This window comes from Coturnix japonica, chromosome 2 (assembly GCF_001577835.2).
Source record: "Coturnix japonica isolate 7356 chromosome 2, Coturnix japonica 2.1, whole genome shotgun sequence".
Classification (NCBI taxonomy): domain Eukaryota; kingdom Metazoa; phylum Chordata; class Aves; order Galliformes; family Phasianidae; genus Coturnix; species Coturnix japonica.
The window spans coordinates 72,274,956-72,296,943 of record NC_029517.1 but is presented as its reverse complement, the minus strand read 5'-3'; the positions used below and the strand labels follow the sequence as shown (position 1 = coordinate 72,296,943).

Here is a 21,988-nt window from a genome sequence, read left to right as displayed (position 1 = left end):
AATGCCACATTAAGATAGCTGCTTCCAGATAATGCTTCCTTAGCTCCTGTCTGGGGGACCTGAGCTTCTTTTTTTTTTTTCGAATTTCTTGTATTTGCTGTTTAGTAAAATGAGGAAAAAACTTTGTGCTTCAAATGAATGGTTTAATTCTTTGCATGGAAACACAGAGTTGCATAATTCTCATGTAGAACTGCTTTGATAAAGACCACTGTTCAGTCAACAGAAGATAGTGTAGAAGCTCTTATTCCCCTGCCATCAAACAGGACTAGATCTAAGGACAGCCACCCTCCTTATCTGCAGATTTTTCCCTTGGATTCGACTCCCAAAGCAGTACTTTGTATACTACTGGATATTGATAGGTGTGGGTACTGATAAGATAGCAGTACTAGCTGTATACTACTTTACTGCAGCTGGGGTATGTTCATGCAAATGCAGTTGCTCTTATCTTTTTCCAGGTCACATTGCAGCTTTATATGTATTGCAAGAACCACATAAACTTTCTAGCACTGTGTAATCCTGTGTTGATCTGATGGTCTATAAGCATTATCAAGCTCTTCCTACTATGGCAATGACTTATGCTGATGTTTTACTTTCTGTTGAAGAAGCTGTTGTTTCTTCTGATTTTTCCCTTCCTGTGCCTACTTCTCTATTTAAAAACAGAGACCTCAGTCCTGCAAGTGCTGAAGTAAGCATCCAGCAGTCCTGCCATGCAGCTTGTAAAACTGAATTTATGAACTTTGGGTATTTATCAGGGGCTAGTTGATGCCCAATGGGATATATTTACTACTCCATGCAGAAATACTTACCACTGTCAGAAACAATTGAGCTGGTGATCCTTTGCCTGTCAACTGGGCCATAATGGACAAACTGCCAGATAGTCTCTTAGCTGGCCTCAGTGGAAATGCATCTTTTTGATTTTAAGCTTAATGGAGAGTGCAGTAAGAATTAAGCTGATTAAGTCTCTTTAGCGACCTTTTGGATGATGGTAACTTCTTTCTCCACAGTCACCTGTAGTGTATAACTGGAGTCCATGTCTCTGATAAAAGCATTGCAGTTTACTAGGGTCAGAAAAGGGGTTCTTCAAAGGTCCTCATGGCCTGACTAAGGAAAACCGACAGAATCATCTGTCTCTGAAGTAGGACTGAATGAGACATAACATCTCATATGTTAGGTCTGTTTCTGTTTTAGCAAAACTAAACAGTCAAAATAGGAATGGAAGGTAAAACTATAGTATATTATCACATCTGAACAAGGTGTACTGCCAGACTTTGCTGATATGATGTTGTTTTTGGGAAAAAAAGGTGTCAGATAACCCTATGGGACTCCCCATCTCAATCACTGCTATCTGTTTAAAATAGAAACTGGGGATATCTCATGCTTGAGGTAGTAATTCTTTCCAGAAAAACAGATTTAGAGGTGGAAAGCCAGGAGAGGGATGTAAATGGGACACATGTGGCTGTGGTGGAAGGCAGAAAACCCTTGGAACTCTGTTTTGAAAAGTCTGAGGTGGTTTAACATCCATTGGTTAGCTCAGTACCACCACACTGCTCTGCCACTCCTTCTCAGGACATGCAAAGGAAAATAAGATGAAAAGAGTTTGTGGGTTGAGATCAGGACTGGGTGATCTCACTGGATCTCACTGGAACTGGAACTCACCAGTTACCATCACTCAGCTTGAGGGAGATGAATGTGGTATATTGCCTATTACTAATAGACTAAATCACTGAGAACTAAAAGCAAGCTAAAACCACCTTTGCCCTGTCTAAAGCTCTGTGGTAGCCTGCTTTTTCATTTCTGTCTGCTGCCCTGCCATACTCTGCTCTGGAATGATAATCGCCCTTCATTGAAAGATTTTCACAAAAGGTCAGTGAAGTCACTTGTCAGTGACCCTCTATAACAGTGAACTGCTGCTCCAACTCCATGGAGCTATGGTTTCTTTTCAGCCAGTGCTTGGAGTTTCTGGATGGTAGAAACTCCCAAGATCCAGTCCTGTTTCTGTCTCCTTGAAAAGAATCTTTCTGTGTATCTTTTGTCGAGACTCACTGATACTGGGTAGAAGGCTAAGCATTTTGATACACTGAGACAGCACAATCCATTAGATTGTCTTTCTGTTCCTGTAAGTCTGTCTCGAGAAGACTAGACTGAAAAGACTGAATCAGATCATTGTTCAGTGTTGGTCACTGTGATTATCTTGTTTGTTTAAAAAAAAAAACAAAAACAAAATCAAAACATAAATCACTAAAGGAGAAACAATTGGCCCTTATTGTTTCACAAGCAAATGGAGCCAAGAGTTGTAAATCTTAATGTTTTTCTATTTGGAACTGTTCTGTGAGACATGCTGTAGCTGTAAGCTCTGTAAGCTAGTTCCAAGCAAGCGTTTATCTGAAATGTATCCAGTAAAATAGATGCAGTGTGAAGGCAGATAAAGAAATCATACAAAGTGTATATCCTCTGCTATGGATAATAAAAAATACTAGAAGACAATATCTCTTGGTGAGGTAAAATTTTGTTGTGGAATGTTTTTATTCAATACTGTTCTATAGCTTTTTTCTTTCTGACATAATACAGTTCTTTATATCATTTTTGTAAGGGAAGCTTTTGACTTCTGAGGACAGTGTTTGTCTGTCCCAGAAACAAATCCTTGCTTTGTCCAAATTCTGCAGAGGTTAACGTGAGCTGCTAGACTTTTTGCCTGTATTAAATTAGCAAGGTGCTGTGATGGACAGATAAAGAAAGCTGTATAGAGCACTGGCTAACCCAGCGTCTGGCCACCTGCTATAATGAGATTTTGGATTTAAACATACTGGGCAAGTGCTGTAAAAAAGGCACTGATATGTTTTTTGTGTTTTTGTTTGTTTGTTTAGGTGGATTTTTTTGAATAGTGAGTAGATAACAGCTCAAAGAATGAGCAAGAATTATGTGTGTTTCTGCTAGGGCACAAACTTTTTATATTAGTTTTATAATGGCTAATTTAGTTTCATTGAAAAGAGATGGTAGATGCAGTCAGCATCTGTTACAGCAATTTTGTTACTTATATACTTTGGAGAAGTTCAGGAAAGGAGGAAGAGAAAATAACTGGAAAATGACTTGTAAAAGGGCTAATAGGAAGGGAAATAGAGGAGGATACAAACAATGGCAGTGTAGGCTGTGCTTCCCCCTAGCTCTTGTTTTTCCTTATCAAAACTTGCATGGATCAAAATCAAATAGGAGTAGGAATAAGAGATGCCTTTATGAGAATTTTGAAGTAGATGCTGTACAATGCAGTGGTTACCGGGGTTGTTAAAGTGCTGCATCCCATCCAGAACTTTCACCAAGGAAGTTGCTGAGGAGAGGACCATTCTAGAGAGAGCCTTTGGAACTGTAGTCTCCAGATGCCCTATGGCATAGTGTCTACTCTTAAAATAGTAAATGCTTTATCCTTAAAGCAGTCAAAACAAATAAGCTGATGGAATGGCTGCACAAGGGTGCAGGTGTTTTTTCTAGGTGTTACCACATCAGAAACATAAACAGGCTTGGTTTCTCTTCAGTGCTCTCAGAATGAAGACAGAGGCCTTCCAGTGTGCAAGCAGACGATTTGAAAATCATTTTGTTCTTTCCCAGAAGCAAACAGCTTACCTTCTGTTCTTCACCCACTCTCCTATTCCAGGAACCTCTTCTCTCTACCGTTAGTCCCATGTTGTTTTCCTTTCCTATTCTATACTTCAATTTCTGCTGACTTTATGTGGATGCATTGTCTGAAGGTGACTATAAAGAGCTCAAGCACTGTGCTCATCTCTGTGCTTGCCTGCAGTGTTTTCTCAGAGATGTTCCCTCAAGATTTGCAGTAATGCACTGTGGGACTCCAAAGACTGTTCTGTGAGGCTTGTGTACTCAACACGTGTAGGGATTTCAGGAAATGAACGAAGAGAAGATAGGTTTAACAAAACCCCAGGGGGCAGAATGGAACAATGCTTCCATTATGCTTCCAGCACTTAACAACAATATGAGTGACAGTAGCCACTTCCCTTAAGCATTGCCTAGATTGTAGTATGGTGTGAATTGCTAAAGCTCTTGCACATATTGCATGTGTCCCATCCTTCCTGCTTTCCTGTCCTTTTTCTTTTCCTTCTCTTAGCACCTAATTCCATCAGTTCAAGAAGCAAATTGAAAGGAAATTACTTCAAACAAAATGCATTCCTCTTTTACAAATAGTTCAAGGCTTCTTCACTGTGATGGGAATAAAACGCTACTAGCATGTCTAATCAGCACTCTCTTCAGTTGATGCTTTTCTCTCTACCCTGAAAATTTGAAATACAAGAGAAAATGTTAACATGTTTTATGAAAACATGGGATGAATGGTGGTAATGCTGTTTTCTGCTGGTAGGGAAGTTTAGTACGAGATATTTTGCATGAAGTCAAGTCTTTCCAAGTTACAAAGGGTCAGAGTAGGTTTGAGAGAGTGTTCTGGACAGGCTGGATCACTAGGCTGAAGCCAGTGGGATGAAGTTCAGCAAGATCAAGTACCAGGACTTGTACTTCAGTGTTAACAACGTCATGCACAGGCTTGGGGCAGAGTGGCTGGAAAACAGTGTAGAGGAAAAGGATGTGGGGGTTCTGGTTCATGTTCAGCTGAACGTGATCCAGCAGTGTGCCCAGGTGGCCAAGAGGGTCATAGGTATCCTGGTTTGTATCAGAAATGGTGTAGCCAGCAGGAGCAGGGAGGTAGTTGTCTTCCTGTACTCTGCTCTGGTAAATGCTATCCCTCAAATACTATGTTTGCTTTTGGGGCCTTCACTGCAAGAAGGACACTGAGGCCCTGTAGCGTGTCCAGAGAACAGCAGTGAAGATGCTGAGGGGTCTGGAGCACAAGTCTGCTGGGGAACTGGATTGTTATTCTGGAGAAGTGGAGGCTTAAGGGGGTGACCTTATTGTCCTCTACAACTGCCTGAAAGGAGGCTGTGGTGAAGTGGGGGGGTCAGCCTCTTCTCCCAGGTAATTAGTACTAAGATGAGAGGGAATGGCCTCCAGTTGCCCTGGAGGAGGTTCATGCTGGATGTTAGGAGAAACTTCACCAAAAAGAACGGTCGGGCACTGGAATGGGCTGCTATATGGTTAGTCTATATCCTTATGTGAAGGTGTGCGGGGGGGAAATGTGCTAAAAGAACCCTAATTTAAATGGAACTGAGAGTTTGATTGTTTCTTTGTTGCCTAGGGCAGGAGAAAAGGAAGATTTAAGAGTTTTACAATTTGAGCCTTGGTTTATACAGCTGTGCTGAAGCAATACTCTTATCCCATCTTTTTATTCCTCTTTAAATTGATTGTGTCCCAACATATTTAAAGTTACAAAAAGAAGGACTCTTAAGTGGTGTTACACACAGGCATTATTTCCCTATTTTGAGCACTGGCCCTGTGGGAGCAGCAGTGGAGTCCCATTGCACAGGCAGGCTGCAGTAACCAGGTGCTGGAATGGGAGGTGTGGGAGCACAGGCAGGCACTGCTAGCTGTACACAACTGCTGGAGATGAGCAACAGGACAGTGTCTGCAGCAGTGTTAGCTAGCAGCTATACTTGGAGCCCTGTTTATTAAAGTGCCTTGAGGAGAGGTAGAAGAGTGAAGGGGGAAAATGCTCAAGAAGAAATTGAGTGAGATCCTAAAGGATGGTATAATTTAGGTGTGCTCTACACCATTTCTTCAAACTGACACTACTGTGGAGGCATTCTGTTTTGGCAGCAGATGGTGCTGTGGGCTGCACTGTGAGCAGCACAAAGTGTGATTTGTTTCCCAAGCCTCTGTTTTCACCTGAGGAAAGCAGTTCCCTCTTGTGACAATTCTTGAAATTTCCAAATCCATCAGTAGCAGAACCTAGAGCCTTTCAGATATGTGTTTGTGCTGGATGTAGGAGTAGACTTAAGCTTTGGAGTCTGGACTGTGTCCATTTATCCATATCTTATAAGGAAGGACATTCATTTGAACTGCAGTTCAAGTCTTTCCTTTGATCCACAGATGAGATTTAGCACCTGCTGCGTAGCCTTAGGGTGTTTAAGGCTGTTAAGAGCTGCCACTCGTCTTCATGCAGCACCATATGGCCTAACTTGCAGAGCTCTAGGAAATACTTAGTAGATGTCAAGGACTACCAGTCTGTGGACTCCTACAGACTAAATTTTTGGCGTAGCTGCTTGAAATAGCTAGAGCAGTGATTGAGTCGTCTACCAGCCCCATCACTATGTGTTGTAGTTTTTCCCTTAAGTCTCCTTTAGCAGATATATACTCACAAAAGCCAATGTTTGTTAGTATATACTGAGCAGTGTCAAAATGCCTGAAATGCTCCTGCTCTTGGGATTTTCAGAAACAGTTGTTTGTGAGGAAAAGTAATCAATAGTTATCGCTTCATCTTGTTTTTCCATAACGTTTCTTTCGTGTTTCTGCATGAAATGCAAATATTGAAGATGCTACCAAATCACTTAGACTGTATCTTTATGAGTGTGTCTTTTTGTGTTCCAGAACAAAATCATGCATTTTGTTTTTCCTCAGCGAAGCATACAGTACTTGCTAATTACAGGAACTTTCAGATTGCTCTTGTATGTAGCCCTGTGTGGTGTCCATTACATACGGATGTGACTGTAACCCAGCTCCAACAATCCAAAACAAATTCTGCTAGCAGTGGACAACTGACTCCTTCTGGAGATTGTTGGTGCTGTTTCAGCCTTGGGGGAATTGTTGGAAAGTGAGGTAAGGGGTTCTTTTTGAGAGAGAGCGTGTAGGATTGGGGGATAGTTTCATGCTTGAATTCCTAGCTGGCTGTGTAGTATTAAAAACAGGACCTATGCTTGGTCACGCAGAATGTCCTGTCTGGTTAGGTCTGTTTAGTTCCCAGATTTTCGAACTTTAGACACTGGCCTGGGTATCTGATTCTTCTCTCTTCCCTTCCTCTTTTAAAAATAGTTTCTGGTATGCCTAGCAATTTAGTTAACATTAGGAGAGCTCCTCTTATGTTAAGCCTAGTGGATTTTTGCTTGGAATAAATGCAGTATTTACTTTGTTGTTGTTCATTTGAATAGTGTTAAAAAATACCATGGCATCAGGGTTTTGTGTTTTCTGGACTGCACTGCACTGGTAAAGGCATGTCACCCTCTGATTGAAGTTTTAGGGATACTTGCTGCCTTCTGTAAGTAACTTGTTTTGGAGCATCAAATGGGAGCTGAAAGTTAGTTCTCGAGTCAAGATATTTAAACAAAATCTACTTTCTCTTCCATGCATTCCCATGCAATATGTTGGGAGAGGTCAGTTGGGTTTCAAGAGAGATGGGTTCTGTCCCTTCTTCCTCCCTTCCCAAAACCAAACACGGTGTTTGGAACATTCATTGAGAAGCTGTTTTGATGTGGACCCTTTTTCCAGAAGGGGATGCAACTCCTCAGATCTTAAATGATTGTTCTGCTTTTATATCCTAAGAACTGTTGCCTTTTTTTTTTTTTAAACATTAACTTATATGGAAGCCATGTGCCAGTGTATGAATAATGCCTGAGACTGTCGGTCTAAAAAATCATGCTGTGAATCTATCTTGGCCTTTGTCTTGGCCCTAACTTATGGAAGCTGTGGTCACCTTTCACTGTACAAAAGGAATCCAAGCTAATTATTTATTTTTATTCCACTTGCCTAGGACAGAAGGAAATGAGTAAACAAGACACTTGAAGTAGATGATTAATACATCATATTCAATTTTCTGTTATTGAAAATGATTGTTCAGATCTGTGTTTATTGATTGAGCACTACAAGTACTAAGCTTGTAGATATAGCAGGATGTAATTACATGAGGGCAACTCCTGTTGCTATTTGTGCTGCTGATATGTCTGGTCAGACCACTACAGAATTTCTCTGTAGAAGTCACTGTCTAACATATGATTCTTTTTGTGTCTTCCAGCTTGCAGGGTATTTTTGGGTTTGTACGTTAAGCTCCAAACATGCAGAGTCATAACATTCATGTGAGAATATCGACACAGCAAACAGGAAGCGAGTGCTGTCATCTCTCTTCTTGCATAGGCTAGTGCCAAGTATCAGCCCGTGGTCTGCAAACTGCTGTTCTCCAGCTCAGCTACGTGCTGCTGTTATTTTGATGGATGGCTGCAGCTAATCTTAAGACAGAGTGGTTTAGCAGGGAAGAGAGGACATTCTTTCAGTCCTTTTTTTTTTTTTTTTTTAATCAAGATCTTCTTAGCAGTTTTGCTCTTTCAGTTGAAGGCAGAAAAAGGATGTGTAGTAATCAAGAAATGACTAATGTAGAGCAGAGCATGCTCAGTAATGCTCCAGCAGAAAGTCAAAGATTTGTGATTGTGACAACCTTCTGCTTTTGAACAGAAGGAATGAAGATTCTGAAAAGCTTTGATTCCAGCAGAATTAGTCCTTGTATATTGTGTATTTTGAGCCTAAAATTTTTTCATTGTTCTGTAAGTTACGCAGCCTTTAGTACAGTTAGAGCAGAAATACTTTTTTCTCTTGTTAGTACACTTGACTATTTCTACACATGAAAAACTTGAGTATTCTTTAAAAATTGTGGTTCATTAACTGTAGATAGTGTGCTCTTAGAGATGTTTAATCTCTAGTTGTTGTCTCTTCAGAACTAACGCACAAAATACAGAAAGCCTGATTTAGACAAGCAATTTGTTTCTTGAGACCAATGAATGCTGTTTTCCAGCTTGCAACTTATTTAGTAAATGATGATTGGTACAGAGTCTTCAGGATATGTGCTATCACTGGCATAGAGCAGCAGCACTGCAGGACATTTTTATATTACTGTATTAAAAAATAGCATTTAACAACCCACAGCTAGTTAGTGTCTGATCAGCAATTATGATGTAACTTTGGGGTTTAATTCCAACAGCAGAATAAATAAGTGCTTTTTCAGATTTTAAAAGCAGATGAAGTACCAGCTTTTCCTCTTCGTGGTCAGTTGCAATTTACACAGACACTGACTGCTGCCACATTAGCAGCTCATTGTAATGAGATTAGTTGTGAGGAAAGTGCTTGATTTTAGGAGATTTGTTGTCATTGCATAATGCAGTCATGATTTACATTACTGGGATGTGTTATTTTTCCTTCAAGTCTGTTTCAGCCTCTATCAGTATCATCTATTTCTGCTCAGTTCCGGCCTCTTGCCTCTGCCGTTGGCATTGCTGTAATCACAAAACCAAAACCTGCTACATGTACTTTCTGACTCCCCAGCTTGCTCTGTGGCACCGCATACCCCACACCCACTCACTCCTTTCTGCTAATGGCTGTGTTCTTCATACCAAGAAGGCAAATCCTTCCTGCCAGTCACAGCTCTCCAGTGTGGCTTTGAGATATTACAAGAGAGATACCAGTTTATTTACTCTCAACTCCTGCTTTTTACTGTGTAGACCGTTGTACAGAGCACCTTCCTACTTCCCTCCAAGCAGCACAGTGGAATGGGGGCTGCTGTCAGCAGGCTGTCTGGTCTGGGATGTGCTCCTGCAGGGGCTCTCTGTGGGCTGCAGCTTTCTTCAGACCACCTGTGAAGACCATGGGCTGCAGGGGAACAGCCTACTCCACTGTGGGCCTCCCCATGGCTTGGAGCTGCCTGTGATCTGATACGGGGCAGCTTCTGGGCTCTGGTCTCAGAAGGCCACCTGTGCAGCCCCTGGTTACCAAAACCTTGCCTCGTAAACCTAAATCAAACTCAGCATAATGTGAGATACCTCTAGAGGTGTGTACCTAGGGCTTGGTGCCTAAGGTGCTGTTGAACTACAGGTATCCATAACGTTTCCCCCAGACATTATTCCCTATGTGGAATTTGAAACTGTTACGTACTATAAACAGTCAGACAGTCTATATTTTAACCGCAGCTTCAGTTCCCAATTGGGTCATTCTTAAGATCCCATTAGCTTTATATGCATATGGGATATGTAATGAACATCCTGTGGATGGTAAATTCTTATTCAGATCTTATGTGGCATGCATCAGCTGCCTTTTTGTTGGCAACATTTAATTTTTCTGACCTGCCAAGGTTAGCATGTGCCGTTCTTTTAGTGCCAGTCTCCAACCGTACTGGGGCAGGTTAACAATTACATTGTGATTAGTTGCCCAGAAGAATTGATAAGCAGAAAATCAGAGGAGGAAGAATTTTGGCTGCCTGCAAGCAAAGTGTCAGTTTTATTACACTTAGAGTTATCGACCTCCCTAATTAAAATCCCTTCTACCCCCTACATGTGTGAACCTCCTGTAAGTGGGACATAATGTTCTCCACTGAGACTCAGAATGTGCGCAAGGCAGGTGGTGCAGGCTTGCACAGAGCAGCTGCTGTGGGTTTAGCAGTTGTTTTCCTTCTTTTCTGGTTATTTATTTGCATTTTTTTTAATAACTTTGGGTCAGGATTGGCTGCTCACTCAGCCCCATGCCCTTGATGACGCTTCCACATGTAGCCCCTCTCTTTGTTCGTAACATCATAGTCTTCTTGTTTTATGTTGTCAGTGGTATGATGTGAGTTAAAAAAGCTTATGTTTCTGTAGAGCTTTGGGTCAGTATAAACTGATGCTCTTGCCCACCTTTTGGGGGGGGAAGAGTTGGCTGCAGCATTTGGCTTGCAACAGCACTGTATACTTGCGTCCAAAATACAAATGCTGCTAGCTCCCTGTCTGAACATTTAGGAAATTAAATCCTGCCCTGCTGCATGTGCATGACCGCAGTTGATGAAGTCAGTGCTGGTAAAATGTAATTATTCATAATTACGGCAAATCATGCATTATGCTTATACTGCGAACTACAAAGTTTTTGTCCACTGCAACTTTATGTGACTGCTTAGAAAGCCCTTCGGTTAAAGGACACAAAGATCAGAAACAGCCTTCAGGAATTGGTTGGTTGTGTCTTGTTGGAATTGGTCTGTGTGAAATCTGAAGAACTTGCTTCTGTTCCCCGGAGTTTCTCACAATATAGAAAAGCAAGAGCTGGCTTGCAGGACAGGGGATGGCTTGGTGATACAGCAAAATAGAAGGAAGTCTGGGTGGGCACTGTTCTGTGTCCTTGAGGAAAATCCTTAGGGATACTCAGCCTTCTGGTAAACAGCTGCAGACATGTCATTTCCTTTCCTTCTTTATTACTGGACAACCTGACTTTTTGGGTTTTAGGTCTTGTGTTTTCTACAGTAAGAAAATGCTTTTTTTTAACTATCAGAAGTGCATATTTTAGTAGATACTTAAACAGTGTGTATGTATGAGTGATCAAGCATATGTGTTACTTCACATCTTTTGAGTAGAAAATGGCACGCACTGGAACAGCTCTAGTCACATAAGCTTCCTTTCAGTAAGTATTTTTCCCCTTCTGTTTTGTCTTTTAGTGTCAAGATGGTGCTGATGTGGACCAGTGGGGACACTTTCAAGACTGTTTACTTCATCTTGAATAAGGCCCCATTGCAGTTCTCCATTTGTGGACTCCTGCAGGTGTTTGTGGACATGGCTATCCTGCTGCAGGTTTACTTGTACAGCTCCTACCCTCAAAAGCCTGCATCCCACACCACACACCCTGCCAGCACCAAGGCTCTGTAAGATGTTCAACAGGGTGGGCTGCAGGCCCATGGAACTTGAGAGTCTGCCATGCACCTCCTCTTCCACTTCTAAGTACTCCTGCATTGCTGAGTTGAAGCAGAAATGAGAAAAAGAATTGAAAATCTGGTTGCACTTCCAGCTCTGGAGGTTTTATTTGAAATAACTTGTTCTCTCTGTTCTCAGACTTTGCTGTACAGAACTGTTTCCTGGTGGGAGGGGGGCACTTTATTTTTGCGTATGTACCTACGAGCCTTATCAGTTCACATATGTTTGTATATTAATCACAAGGGCTAGGCATTTTGTTTATAATGCTATTTAAAAAATGTTACAACACAGAAATTATAAGATATTTTGTCTGAAACCTTCACCTATTTATATTATATAAAGTCTGTATATTGGTAGGAAGGTTGTGGTATGTGTTAGCATTCAGTATCTCTGCGATGTAGGACAAAGTGTTGAAGAGCAAATGCAGGAGCTTTTTTTTTTTCAAGAAGAGTGTCTAGTAAGCAGAGAGGGGTAGAGGGAGAGAGGCCCTGTAAAGAGGTGAGCAACTGAAAATGAAGCTGTCACATACAGCATCAGCATGCAGAAGAGTGAGTGGTAGACGCTGGTACCTGCTCAGTGTGGCAGACAGATACATCAGGGTGAGGAATGGGGTCTGCATATGGGTGATGTTGCACCACGTGTAAAGCAGGCACAGATAGTAGAGTGGTCAGCCATCAGGAGATGTGAACAGGAGACTGCAGGGGAGGGGCTGTGGCTCAGTTTTGTGTTGATGCAGCAGACAGGCTATGCTATGCTCACAGTGCAGCGCTGCCACAAACCCAGAGGCCAGTAGATGTGCATTGCCAGTATTGCCAGGAGGTAGTTCTAGCTGGCAAATGTGAGCCACTGAGTGTCTCCTCTTTCATTGCCTCAGAGCAGGCAGTGAAGAATTCTGAAAGAGTCCTATTCTTATGGACTCCAGTGGAACAGTATCCCACCACTTGATTTGTGGAGGCTGAAATTCACATTTGTGTTGCTTAATGCCAAACAAGAACCAGTTGGTATGTTCGGGTGTTTCTGGCATTGGTCCATGTTTTCCTTTTTCTGTTTCTTACGATCTTTCAAGCTCTCAGGAGAATCAACAGTTAGAAAGAGGGACCAGGGCAGAGAGTTTATTTATAGATGTAGTTGTCTGTGCTGGCCGTTTTCCACCATAGGTCACCATGCCCTTTCTGAGCACTGCATGAGTCTGGAAGCTGTGGGTGCTGTGTGACCTGTAGGGAACTGTGTCCAAGCTCCTGCGCTTCTGCCCGTTGCTGTAGGGAAACTGCTGCTGTTGTTGTGAGGGCAGCTGCAGTGAGACCCCAGCCCAGCTGAGCTTTGCCTTCCTCAGCAAGACCCCCTCCCTGCTGCCAGTGATCCCTGGTGTGGCAAGAGGGAGGGGCTGGATTCTTCAGAATAGTTTTGGGTTTTTTTCTTCCAAGATTAGCATAAGAGCTTATGTTTTCTTATCAGTGGCACCAAGTCTGAGATTTCATACCTTCAGTATATAAATCAGGTACTTTCCCCATGGTGTTTTATTTGAGACTCTCATGACCTGCGTCTGGACTGTCTCCAGGGGTGGCAAGCCATTCTCTGTGGGGCACCAGCACCAGGCTGCAGCAGTAGCTGTGTGACACTGGGTTGGAAATGCCCATTGCAAGGAAGGGAACAGTGAGTCAGCCCTGCAGGCTGCGCCACTTGGCAGACATGTGCCCATCTTACTCCCGGCAGCCCAGGCTGCTGTCAAGGCTCCTGATAACATGTGCCATCTTGGCATGGGCACACTGCTGGCAGAGAGCAGAGATCGTGCTTGGAGGCTGAGCCACCCTGCCTTCAGTGGGGAGGAAAGGGGCTCCCTCAGGAACCAGCTATCCAATAGATCTGGTTGGGCAGAGCTATTTTGAGGGCTGGGCCCAGCTGCTTTGCCTGGGTGCTGCCTCCACACTCCTCCTGTTTGACACCTTACTCTTTTAGGCCTGAAGTGACCTTACAATGACAACGTACCCTGGCATGGCAGACTATGAATGTTTTGTTCTTCCTTTTATTCCAATGTTCTGATTGCGTTTAAAGAACGGCTTGGCTTTTGTCTTTTTAAATCAAAAACATAATTATCGGCTGGCATCTCTGATATGCTGCTTTAATGAGGATTGTATTTCTACTGTATGCAAATGAACACTTTCTGTGTGTTTTAATGATCTGGGTTTTAGTTGTGGTGGTGTTTTTTTTAATAACTTGTAATGATACAGTTTTTTTGTATATGCTAGTCTTTTTCTAATCTATGAAACGGGGATATCGGGAATACATTGGTGTTAAGAAAAATGGTTCTGTATGTGAGAGCTTCACTTGGGAGCGCACGCTTTTGGCCACCTCTTTGAATCTGAACTATGGGTATTACTGATAAAATAACTTGTTATTTTCTAATGGGACTCCTCCCTGGGCAGATTCTTGAGTCTGTTGTCAGTACCCAGACCAGTCTCATTCACAGCAGAGCTGTAAATGCTGGCAGAGAAGCCAGTGAAAACACATCTATCTTCTGTATAATGGCATTGAATAAGGTAGGACTCTTGGCCAGGAACTCCTGAATATCACTTTGTAAGATACTTTACAGAGGAAATGTTACAGAACTTTATTCTTTACTTGCTGGGAAGTATCTGTATCAATGATCACCTCAGAGATTAAGAAATGAATTACTTTAAATACATCTCTTTGAATGTCACGGAGTTTGTTTTCTTGTCAGTTGCAATGTTTTTTAAAATAAAAGTTATCTATTACACGTAAATTGCAGCATCGTTTTGTTTTGTTTAGACACAAAATATATGCCTCTTAACTGCTACTGTAATTTCTCTTGCATAAAGCATTTTTCATAGGAATAACTGGCATGCTCCATTTCCCCTGATGGGTGGGTGAGCACAAGGCATAATTTGCCCTAGGTCATGGTACAAGATAGGAATTCTGGAATCTGCCCCAAGTTCTTCATACATTTTGGAGTAAACTTAGCCTCGTGGTCTTTAAGTTATGCCTGTAAAAACAAATTGCTAAGATATAGTAATACTTTATGTAGCATAAAATGTACTGTGCAAACTGCACAAGCTGAGGGACATGATTTTTCAGCCTCTACACAAGAGATGAGGAAAATGAATGTAATCTCCTGGCCAGCCACTATGTCCCTTGTGGCCATTGCATGGCTCCAGGCTCTGTGGGGCTGCCACTGGCTGTTCCAGAGTGGGGAGATGGTTTGCTGCTACTACCTGTGGTGGCTAAAGAGGCTGGAAAACAGGAGTATGGCTGGGTACAAATGAAGAAAGGCTAGCGGAGGGGAGATGAGGGAGCTTGATTTTGTAAAAAATAAAGGGCAGACTGGGGAGGGGAGAAGAGGGAGGTGGGAGAGTATGCAGAAGTAAGGGGCTGAAGGGAGAGTCCTGTAAGGGAGGGTAACGGTAAGCAAATCTGTGAAGTGCAAGGAAGGACAGAGGAAAATGAGTTGGGGAATTAAGAGTGAAAACTGCCTTTCTTACATTCTGTGTGTAATGGAGTGACTGGCCCAAGCCATTCTAGCAACAGCTGAGGCTGCATGCATTCATTTCTCAATGTCTGTTCTGTCCCAGGTGATGCTGCTGTTGCTTGCTGCCACTCTGGCCCTTGCTGAAGGAAACCAGTGGTGGGACTGGCCCTTAGTGGAACAGTAGGAAGCCCCTATGCTCACAGCTGCCTCTGGCAGAGCACTAAAGATAACCATAAGGCTTTTGTCCCACTGCCTGCAGGCACCAGGCTTGCCAAGACCTGGGCAGCACTCAGAGCCACAGCTCCACAGTGTGAAGTGTCAGTATTTCATTGTACACTTGGGTGTGTGTAGCTACTTGCAGAGCTAGGTGCAGGTCAGAACACTTAAAAGGCAAACCTTGGATCTGGCACTTTTGATTCACATTGGACAGTAAAGGAACTTGGTGTGGAGATGCTGTGTTTTAAATTGCATTGTGAACTTACAGGGAGGTGATTGTTCCCCTCTACTCAACTCTTGTGAGGTCCCATCTGCAGTACTGCATCCAGGCCTGGGGCCCCCAGCACAGGAAGGCCGTGGAGTTCTTAGAGCAGGTCCAGAGGTGGACCATAAAGATGATCAGAGGACTGGAGCACCTCTCCTATGAGGAAAGGGTGAAGGAACTGGGCTTATTTAGCTTGGAGAAGAGAGAGAGAATGTGGGAGTCCTAATTTTGGCCTTCCAGTACTTGAAGTAAGCATGTAAATAAGGGGGAACGGCTGTTTACGAGGATGGATAGTGATAGGACAAGGGGGAATGGCCTTAAACTGAGACAGGGAAGGTTTAGGTTAGATATTAGAAGGAAGTTTTTTAAAGAGGATGGTGACACTGGAACAGGTTGCTCAAGGAGGCCGTGGATGCCCCATCCCTGGAGGCATTCAAGGCCAGGCTGGATGTGGCTCTGGGCAGCCTGGTCTGGTGGTTGGTGACCCTGCACATAGCAGGGGGAGTTGAAACTGCTTCTCTGTTTGTTTCCCTGAGCCCAGCTCCCATCTCCCTACCCCTTTCCCTTTTTCCCTTCCCGTTTGTCAGGGGCTGGGGTGGTGGGGGGGGATGGGCCTACTGCCCCCCTGTCACGGACATAGACTGATCTAGATAACACTGGGACAAGCAGCCAGGACCCAAGCTGTATCTGTGTCTGGAAATGTCCTGATGGGAAGCACAGGCTCATGACTTCCCCACCTCTGTCCAACTGCTTCTGCGGCCAAGAGAACCATGCTGAATTTGTTTACCCATCAGTCTCTTCATCTGTCCCTTCCCACCTCTGTGACAACGCCTTGTGCTCTCTTAAGGCTGTACTTAGGAGGAGACACGTGCTGTGAGATCAATAGGTATTTTGCCTCTGTAAGTCTACTGTGAGGCTTCCATAAGCTCTGCCTGTTCCAGCCCTGTTGATGTATGACAGCGAAGAATAGTCATTTTTCTCAATTAAGGTTGCAAGGAAGTGGGAATTGGCTGTGCATGTGCCATATGTGTGGCAGAAACTCTGCTACTCCAACACTGTCCCTTTACAAGTTTTTAACTGCATCTTTAGTTCTCAAATATCTTTCAAGTGATTATTGTTGGCAGCTGCCAGAATTCACAGAGTCAGAGAACTGCAGGGATTGAAAGGGAATTCTAGAGATCAAGTCCACAGGTTCCTTACAATAGGTTGCACAGGTAGGCATCCAAATGGGTCTTGAATATCTGCAAAGAAGGAGACTCCACAGCCACTCTGGGCAACCTGTTCCAATGCTCCATTTGCCCTCACTGTGAAGTTTTCTGCAACAGAGGACACTGGGTTTTTTTTGGTTTTTTTTTTTTGGATGCAAAAAGAATGTGCTACGCCCATCAAGGGCGTAAGCTGTGCTTAGCAAGAAACATAGAGCTACCTAGTGGCACTGGAATGCATTCAGACAATAGTGCAGCATTTGGGTAAGAGTTAAATGGCCTTCAATAATTTGCATGCTGTGTCAAAGGAAAACCAACAACCATGCACAAAGCCAACAATTGTCCAGCTGCTGATCAAAATAGTGAGCGTCGCTCATGGCAGCAGTCATGCTGGGAGATGGCTTCCAAAAATAATTTGTTTAAACAGTTCCCAGTTTATATTTGTTTCCTCATCTGTCATCTCAGTAGATAGAACGAAGCTTTATTAAAAGCCAGACCTGACTAACAGACGTAATGAGTGGGTTTTGTCACTTTATTAAAACCCTGTGCATGCTGGAATTAATTATATGCTCTTTAATATTACAAAGAACTCACTATTGTAGGACTATATCAACTTCATAGAGCACAGCAATAATACGATGTGTCATCTTCTTCCACAAAGCTGCTGAGATGCAGTTAGGAGTCTCACTGCAGTTTTTTCATGATGTAGGCCCAAAAAAAGGCATTAATCAATAGTTATCTGTTAGCACTGCTTGCATGAAGCTCTTCATTCTTCAAGCACATCTGCTCTAAAATGGCTCTTTTAAGAATAACACAATGCTGCTGTTGATTCGTGGCCCTCACCACCCCAATGAGATGCATTCTGAACCCTACGGAGGGCTGCTTGATCACTGCATTCATGGCAGACGTGTAGCTCTGAACAGCATGTGATGTGCATGGAATATAAAATGCCATGAAATGCTTTCAGGTGTGTGTTTGCCTGTTGAATCCATCAGGGCCTACTTCAAGATAGAGCATACAAATGCTCTCTCCGTCACCATGCCATGCAGTGCCCACTCACACTCTTCACTTCGCTGGCATGCACTCAGCCAGCCACAACGCTGTGCATTGATGCCAAACCTTAATAAGCCTTAATGCAAGAAATTCCCGTGTCAGGAAAAAAAAAAAAAAAAGAAGAAGAAAGAAAAAATTACAATCTGCAGTGAGTCACAGCAACGTAATTGCTGATATTGGTTTGCCAGGAGTCTGAGTCAGCCCCAGCAGCATCCCGCATCCCCTGGCCCTTTTACCGCCACAGGGAGGTGAGTTCCCTGTGGCCAGGTCACGGATGTCAGGCCTCCCACATCACCTGAATGGTAAACACTACCAGATGCACTTGTTCGGCAACAAAGGTTCCACTTTTTATTAAAATAAAGTGTGACATTTATTTTCCCTTGCTCCATTCCTATAAGGAACGGCTCAGTACAGAGGTTTGCTAGTGTAGGGTAGGCATTATAATATAAGCTGACAAAACCCAACAAATCCCACCTTTAATACATCTGCTCTTGCTCCCTTCCTGGCAAGAGGCGAACAGGAAGGTGACACCATGGTTGGTTCTACAGCTCTGCTAATACCAACAGAGGTGTAGGCACAGGAGGCAACTGTGCTCCATCTTCTCCTCCCTGAAAGTAAGAGTCCTTTGAGCTGCATGCAGTGTGCTGACAGAGGCCAGCTGCACAGCTCCTCTGAGCATGAATCTGCACATTAGAGTACTGCAGAACTCGTGGGAACGGCATCAGTAAGCAAACATGCGGATGCTACCATATGATTCATTTTCCCTTTCAAGTGACTGCATTTGTTTGGAAAATTGAGAGGAACAGCCAGAATAATAATTCTAATCTTCAGATGAGAGGAATGTCTTCTTAGTAGGAGAAAAGAACAACTAATGCAGGTCTCAGCTGCTGCGCTGCAGCTCGGACCGGAGCCCACTGGAGGAGTTACACTGACTTCTTGCATCCTGGACCAGCCCTGTTTGACATGGCTGCAATCACCGACAGCACCGCCAGGGAAGATCATGCAGAGCTGGAAGCTACTGCTGACTTAGTATTGCCCTCCCCTTCTTGGGCTGCGTGTATTTGCGGCTTATTCATCTGTTAAATATGTTTTTGAGATGGAAAGAATTAAAAGAAGATGGAGAAAAGTGATTTCTAAAGGTATTTGTTATATTCTACAGTGAGCAAAGAAAAAGAACCCAACAATTTAACATTCAGTACCATAGTCAGGAAGATTGTCTCTATATATTCCTGTCATGGGGCTAAGACACAAAGCTTGCTGTGGTAAATACACATATCTACTAAATAATGCATACTGAGCAACAGCACAAGTTGGAGCTGGTAGCTGGCAGCCCAGACCATAGTGCTTATTTCTATGAGATCAAATCAAGCCCCTTGGAAAGCTGAAGGGATTCTTCTGTCCTCCTCATCTCCTCATCCTTTTGGTTGTCTGAGGTTGGCGTTCCTTGGGTTCCGTGGCAGGGCTGCTGGAACAGACTTTCAGGGTGTGGGGTGCACAGGAGGAGTGTCACAGGCAGTGGTGGAGCTGGGAGGAGGTGGCACACTCACTGCCCCAGCAGCAGCACCTAGCCACCCTCTGTGCTCCCTTATGGCCTCCTGGCTGGCTGCTCCCAGGGACTCACAAAAGCAGGTGCTCAAGAGAAAAGAGCTGCCCTACAGTTAGCAATGGAGCAAAGCTGTATTTGGTAGAGTTTCTAGGGACACTTTTCAGTGAGCCCTTAAGATCGAAAGTTGCTCTTAAGGGACAAACTCGTGTGTGTCTGTCCCTAATATATGCAGTTTGGGGGGGTTCTGCTTGCAGATTGATCCTTCCCCTCATGTTCACTGCTTCTTGTGCAGCCAACTCACTTCTTTAGCTGCGGAAAGTCAACAACTTCTCTTGGCTTCCTGGTTCAGCACTGGCTGCCCATCCTCCCTGGCAGCACCTGGAGGGGATGCAGCAGTGATCCACTGGGAACTGCCCCCACCGGCGAGTTTCATGCTTTCTTCCAGCTGGTGCATTTGCCTGCTTGCTGCTCGCTGCTGCTGCTCTTTTAGCTCACTGTAGGAACGGGAGAAGGTGTGGAAGATGGAAGTGACTGGGAATGCCATGAGGAGGATGCCACTCAGGATGCTGCTCAGAGCCACCACCTGGCCGGGGATGCTACGAGGCACCATGTCTCCATAGCCAACAGTGGTCATGGAGATCACAGCCCACCAATAGCTAGTAGGGATGCTTGTGAATTCTTGCTTGGCTCCCAGTTCACTCTCAGCCAAATACACCAGCGGTGAGAAGAGGGCCATGGCAACACAAAGGAAGAGCAGGAGGAGCCCAAACTCCCTGGTGCAGCGGCGCACAGTGAGCCCCAGAGTCTGCAGCCCCAGTGAGTGCCTTGCCAGTCTCATCACATACAAGATGCGCAGGGCCCGCAGGAAGCGCAGCACCAGGCCCACACGTTCCAGGTACTTGTTCCCTGCTCCCCCACCAGGCTTGCTGCTGTTTTTTGTGGAGGCCATATCCACAATGAGAGAGATATAGAAAGGCAAGATGGCCAGGATGTCGATGATGTTGAGCGGAGTTTTCAGGAAAGCACACTTGTTCTCTGCCTGGATGGAACGCAGGAGAAACTCAAATGAAAACCAAGCCACGCACACTGTCTCCAGCACAAAGATGTCATAGCACTTCTGTGAACATTCACCCTGGGGGGAAAAGGAGAAGGAAAAACAAAATAGGAAGAAATTTAGTTAGAGAACAAACCGAAGAAACAGAGCTGTAGCTCTTAAAATAAGCAATACCATGTTACAGTGATACAAATTGCTACCTACGAAGCTATAATCATCTCCACTAAGAGCAGTTGGAATTGATAACTGAAAAGCAGATCAACTAGTTATAACTTTGGCTGCAAGACAGGTTAATGATGTTCTGGAGGCTGCCATGAATTTGGTGTGGTGGTATCAGCTGTCAGCCAGACAGACCCCCTGCTGAAAGGCTAGTGCTCACACTTCATTTCCAAGACTTTTAACACCTTTTATTAATGATTGGTACACAATTCAAAGATTTTGATAAGTTGAAGGTTCCACCTTTTCTTATCAACAAATGGCATATAAATGGCTCACACCTATAGAATTTATGTTGGGATGCTCACAGAATACAGAATGTTTTTGAAATGACAGTGAGCAATTATTAACCCACTAGCCCTAAAGTAAAAAGCTTATATGAAGTACTGACAAATGTAGGCATTTCTCAAAGAAAAATAAGAGGGACTTGACTTTTTAATTATGAAACATGTAACAAATAATGACCATAGAATCATAAAGCATTTAAGTTGGAAAATACTTCTTAGATCATCCAATCCAACTGTTAACCTACCACTACACCACACCCTCAGCACCTCTGCAATACTTCCAGAGATGGTGACTCAGCTACTTCCCTGGGCAACCTGTTCCAAACCTTCACAACCCTTCCAGTGAAGAAATATTTTACTAATATCCAAAATAAATCTCCTCTGGTGCAACTTCAGGTCATCCCCTCTTGTGTTGTTGTCACTTGTTGCTTGGGACAAAAGACCAACCACTGTCTTGCTACCACCTCCTTTAAGGTAATAGCAGAGAGCAACATGGCTCCCCCGAGCCTTCTTTTCTCTAGGGTAGGTAACATCAATTCCCACAGCTGCTTCCCATTAAGATCTGTTCTCTACAGATTTCTTTGGCCCAAGATGACCTCTTCAAGCTTTCTGAGGTAGAAAAAGGTTGGAATAAAGTGCCACAAGCTCAGTTGGTGGAAAATAAACAGAACCCCACTTCTTTTGTTACAAAGCCTGAAAGCAATCAAGCCTTAGAGCATTTGAACAGTGATGAACAATAATGATGATGATAACTGTTCTCTGATTGTCAATTCAGCAACAGAAATGCTGTGGTAATTCTCCACTACTTGGCTGCTAGTAACTCCCAGCTTCTCTAAATATATTTTTATGTGGACAAATATAGGGCTAGTACCATTTTCTCTGTAAATGCTCATATAAAAGTGTTAATGTGCTGGTGGCTTTGATAGAAAGGGAAGTGTATATTTATCTAAGGGATGTATTTGGTGAACAAATTTGGTTTGGAACAGTTCATGAAAACTCTTTCAATCCTGTAGGAGTTCATCCACAATAGTGGGTACGTAACTCCCAGTGAACACAGTGGGTATTAGATACAAATGTAAAACCTCA

At 43.5% G+C, this 21,988-nt stretch overlaps 2 protein-coding genes across 9 annotated transcripts in view; one reads left to right on the top strand and one right to left on the bottom strand.

The window, feature by feature from the left end:
* The window catches only part of SLC66A2 (solute carrier family 66 member 2), a 44,952-nt gene extending 30,615 nt beyond the window's left edge, over window positions 1-14,337 (top strand). For 2 of the 3 annotated variants that reach the window (XM_015854798.2, XM_015854796.2), the window contains one exon: window positions 11,324-14,337. In XM_015854798.2, the coding sequence (XP_015710284.1) occupies window positions 11,324-11,531 (208 nt within the window). In that variant the 3' untranslated portion in view covers window positions 11,532-14,337. The remainder of the gene's footprint in view (window positions 1-11,323) is intronic. The other variant, XM_032442523.1, reaches the window with a different exon arrangement.
* Window positions 14,338-18,124: 3,787 nt separating this feature from the next.
* Window positions 18,125-21,988, bottom strand: part of KCNG2 (potassium voltage-gated channel modifier subfamily G member 2) — a 66,292-nt gene continuing 62,428 nt past the window's right edge. For all 6 annotated transcript variants that reach the window (XM_015854805.2, XM_015854802.2, XM_015854803.2 and 3 more), the window contains exon 3: window positions 18,125-20,477. In XM_015854805.2, coding sequence (XP_015710291.1) covers window positions 19,665-20,477 — 813 coding nt within the window. In that variant the 3' untranslated portion in view covers window positions 18,125-19,664. The remainder of the gene's footprint in view (window positions 20,478-21,988) is intronic.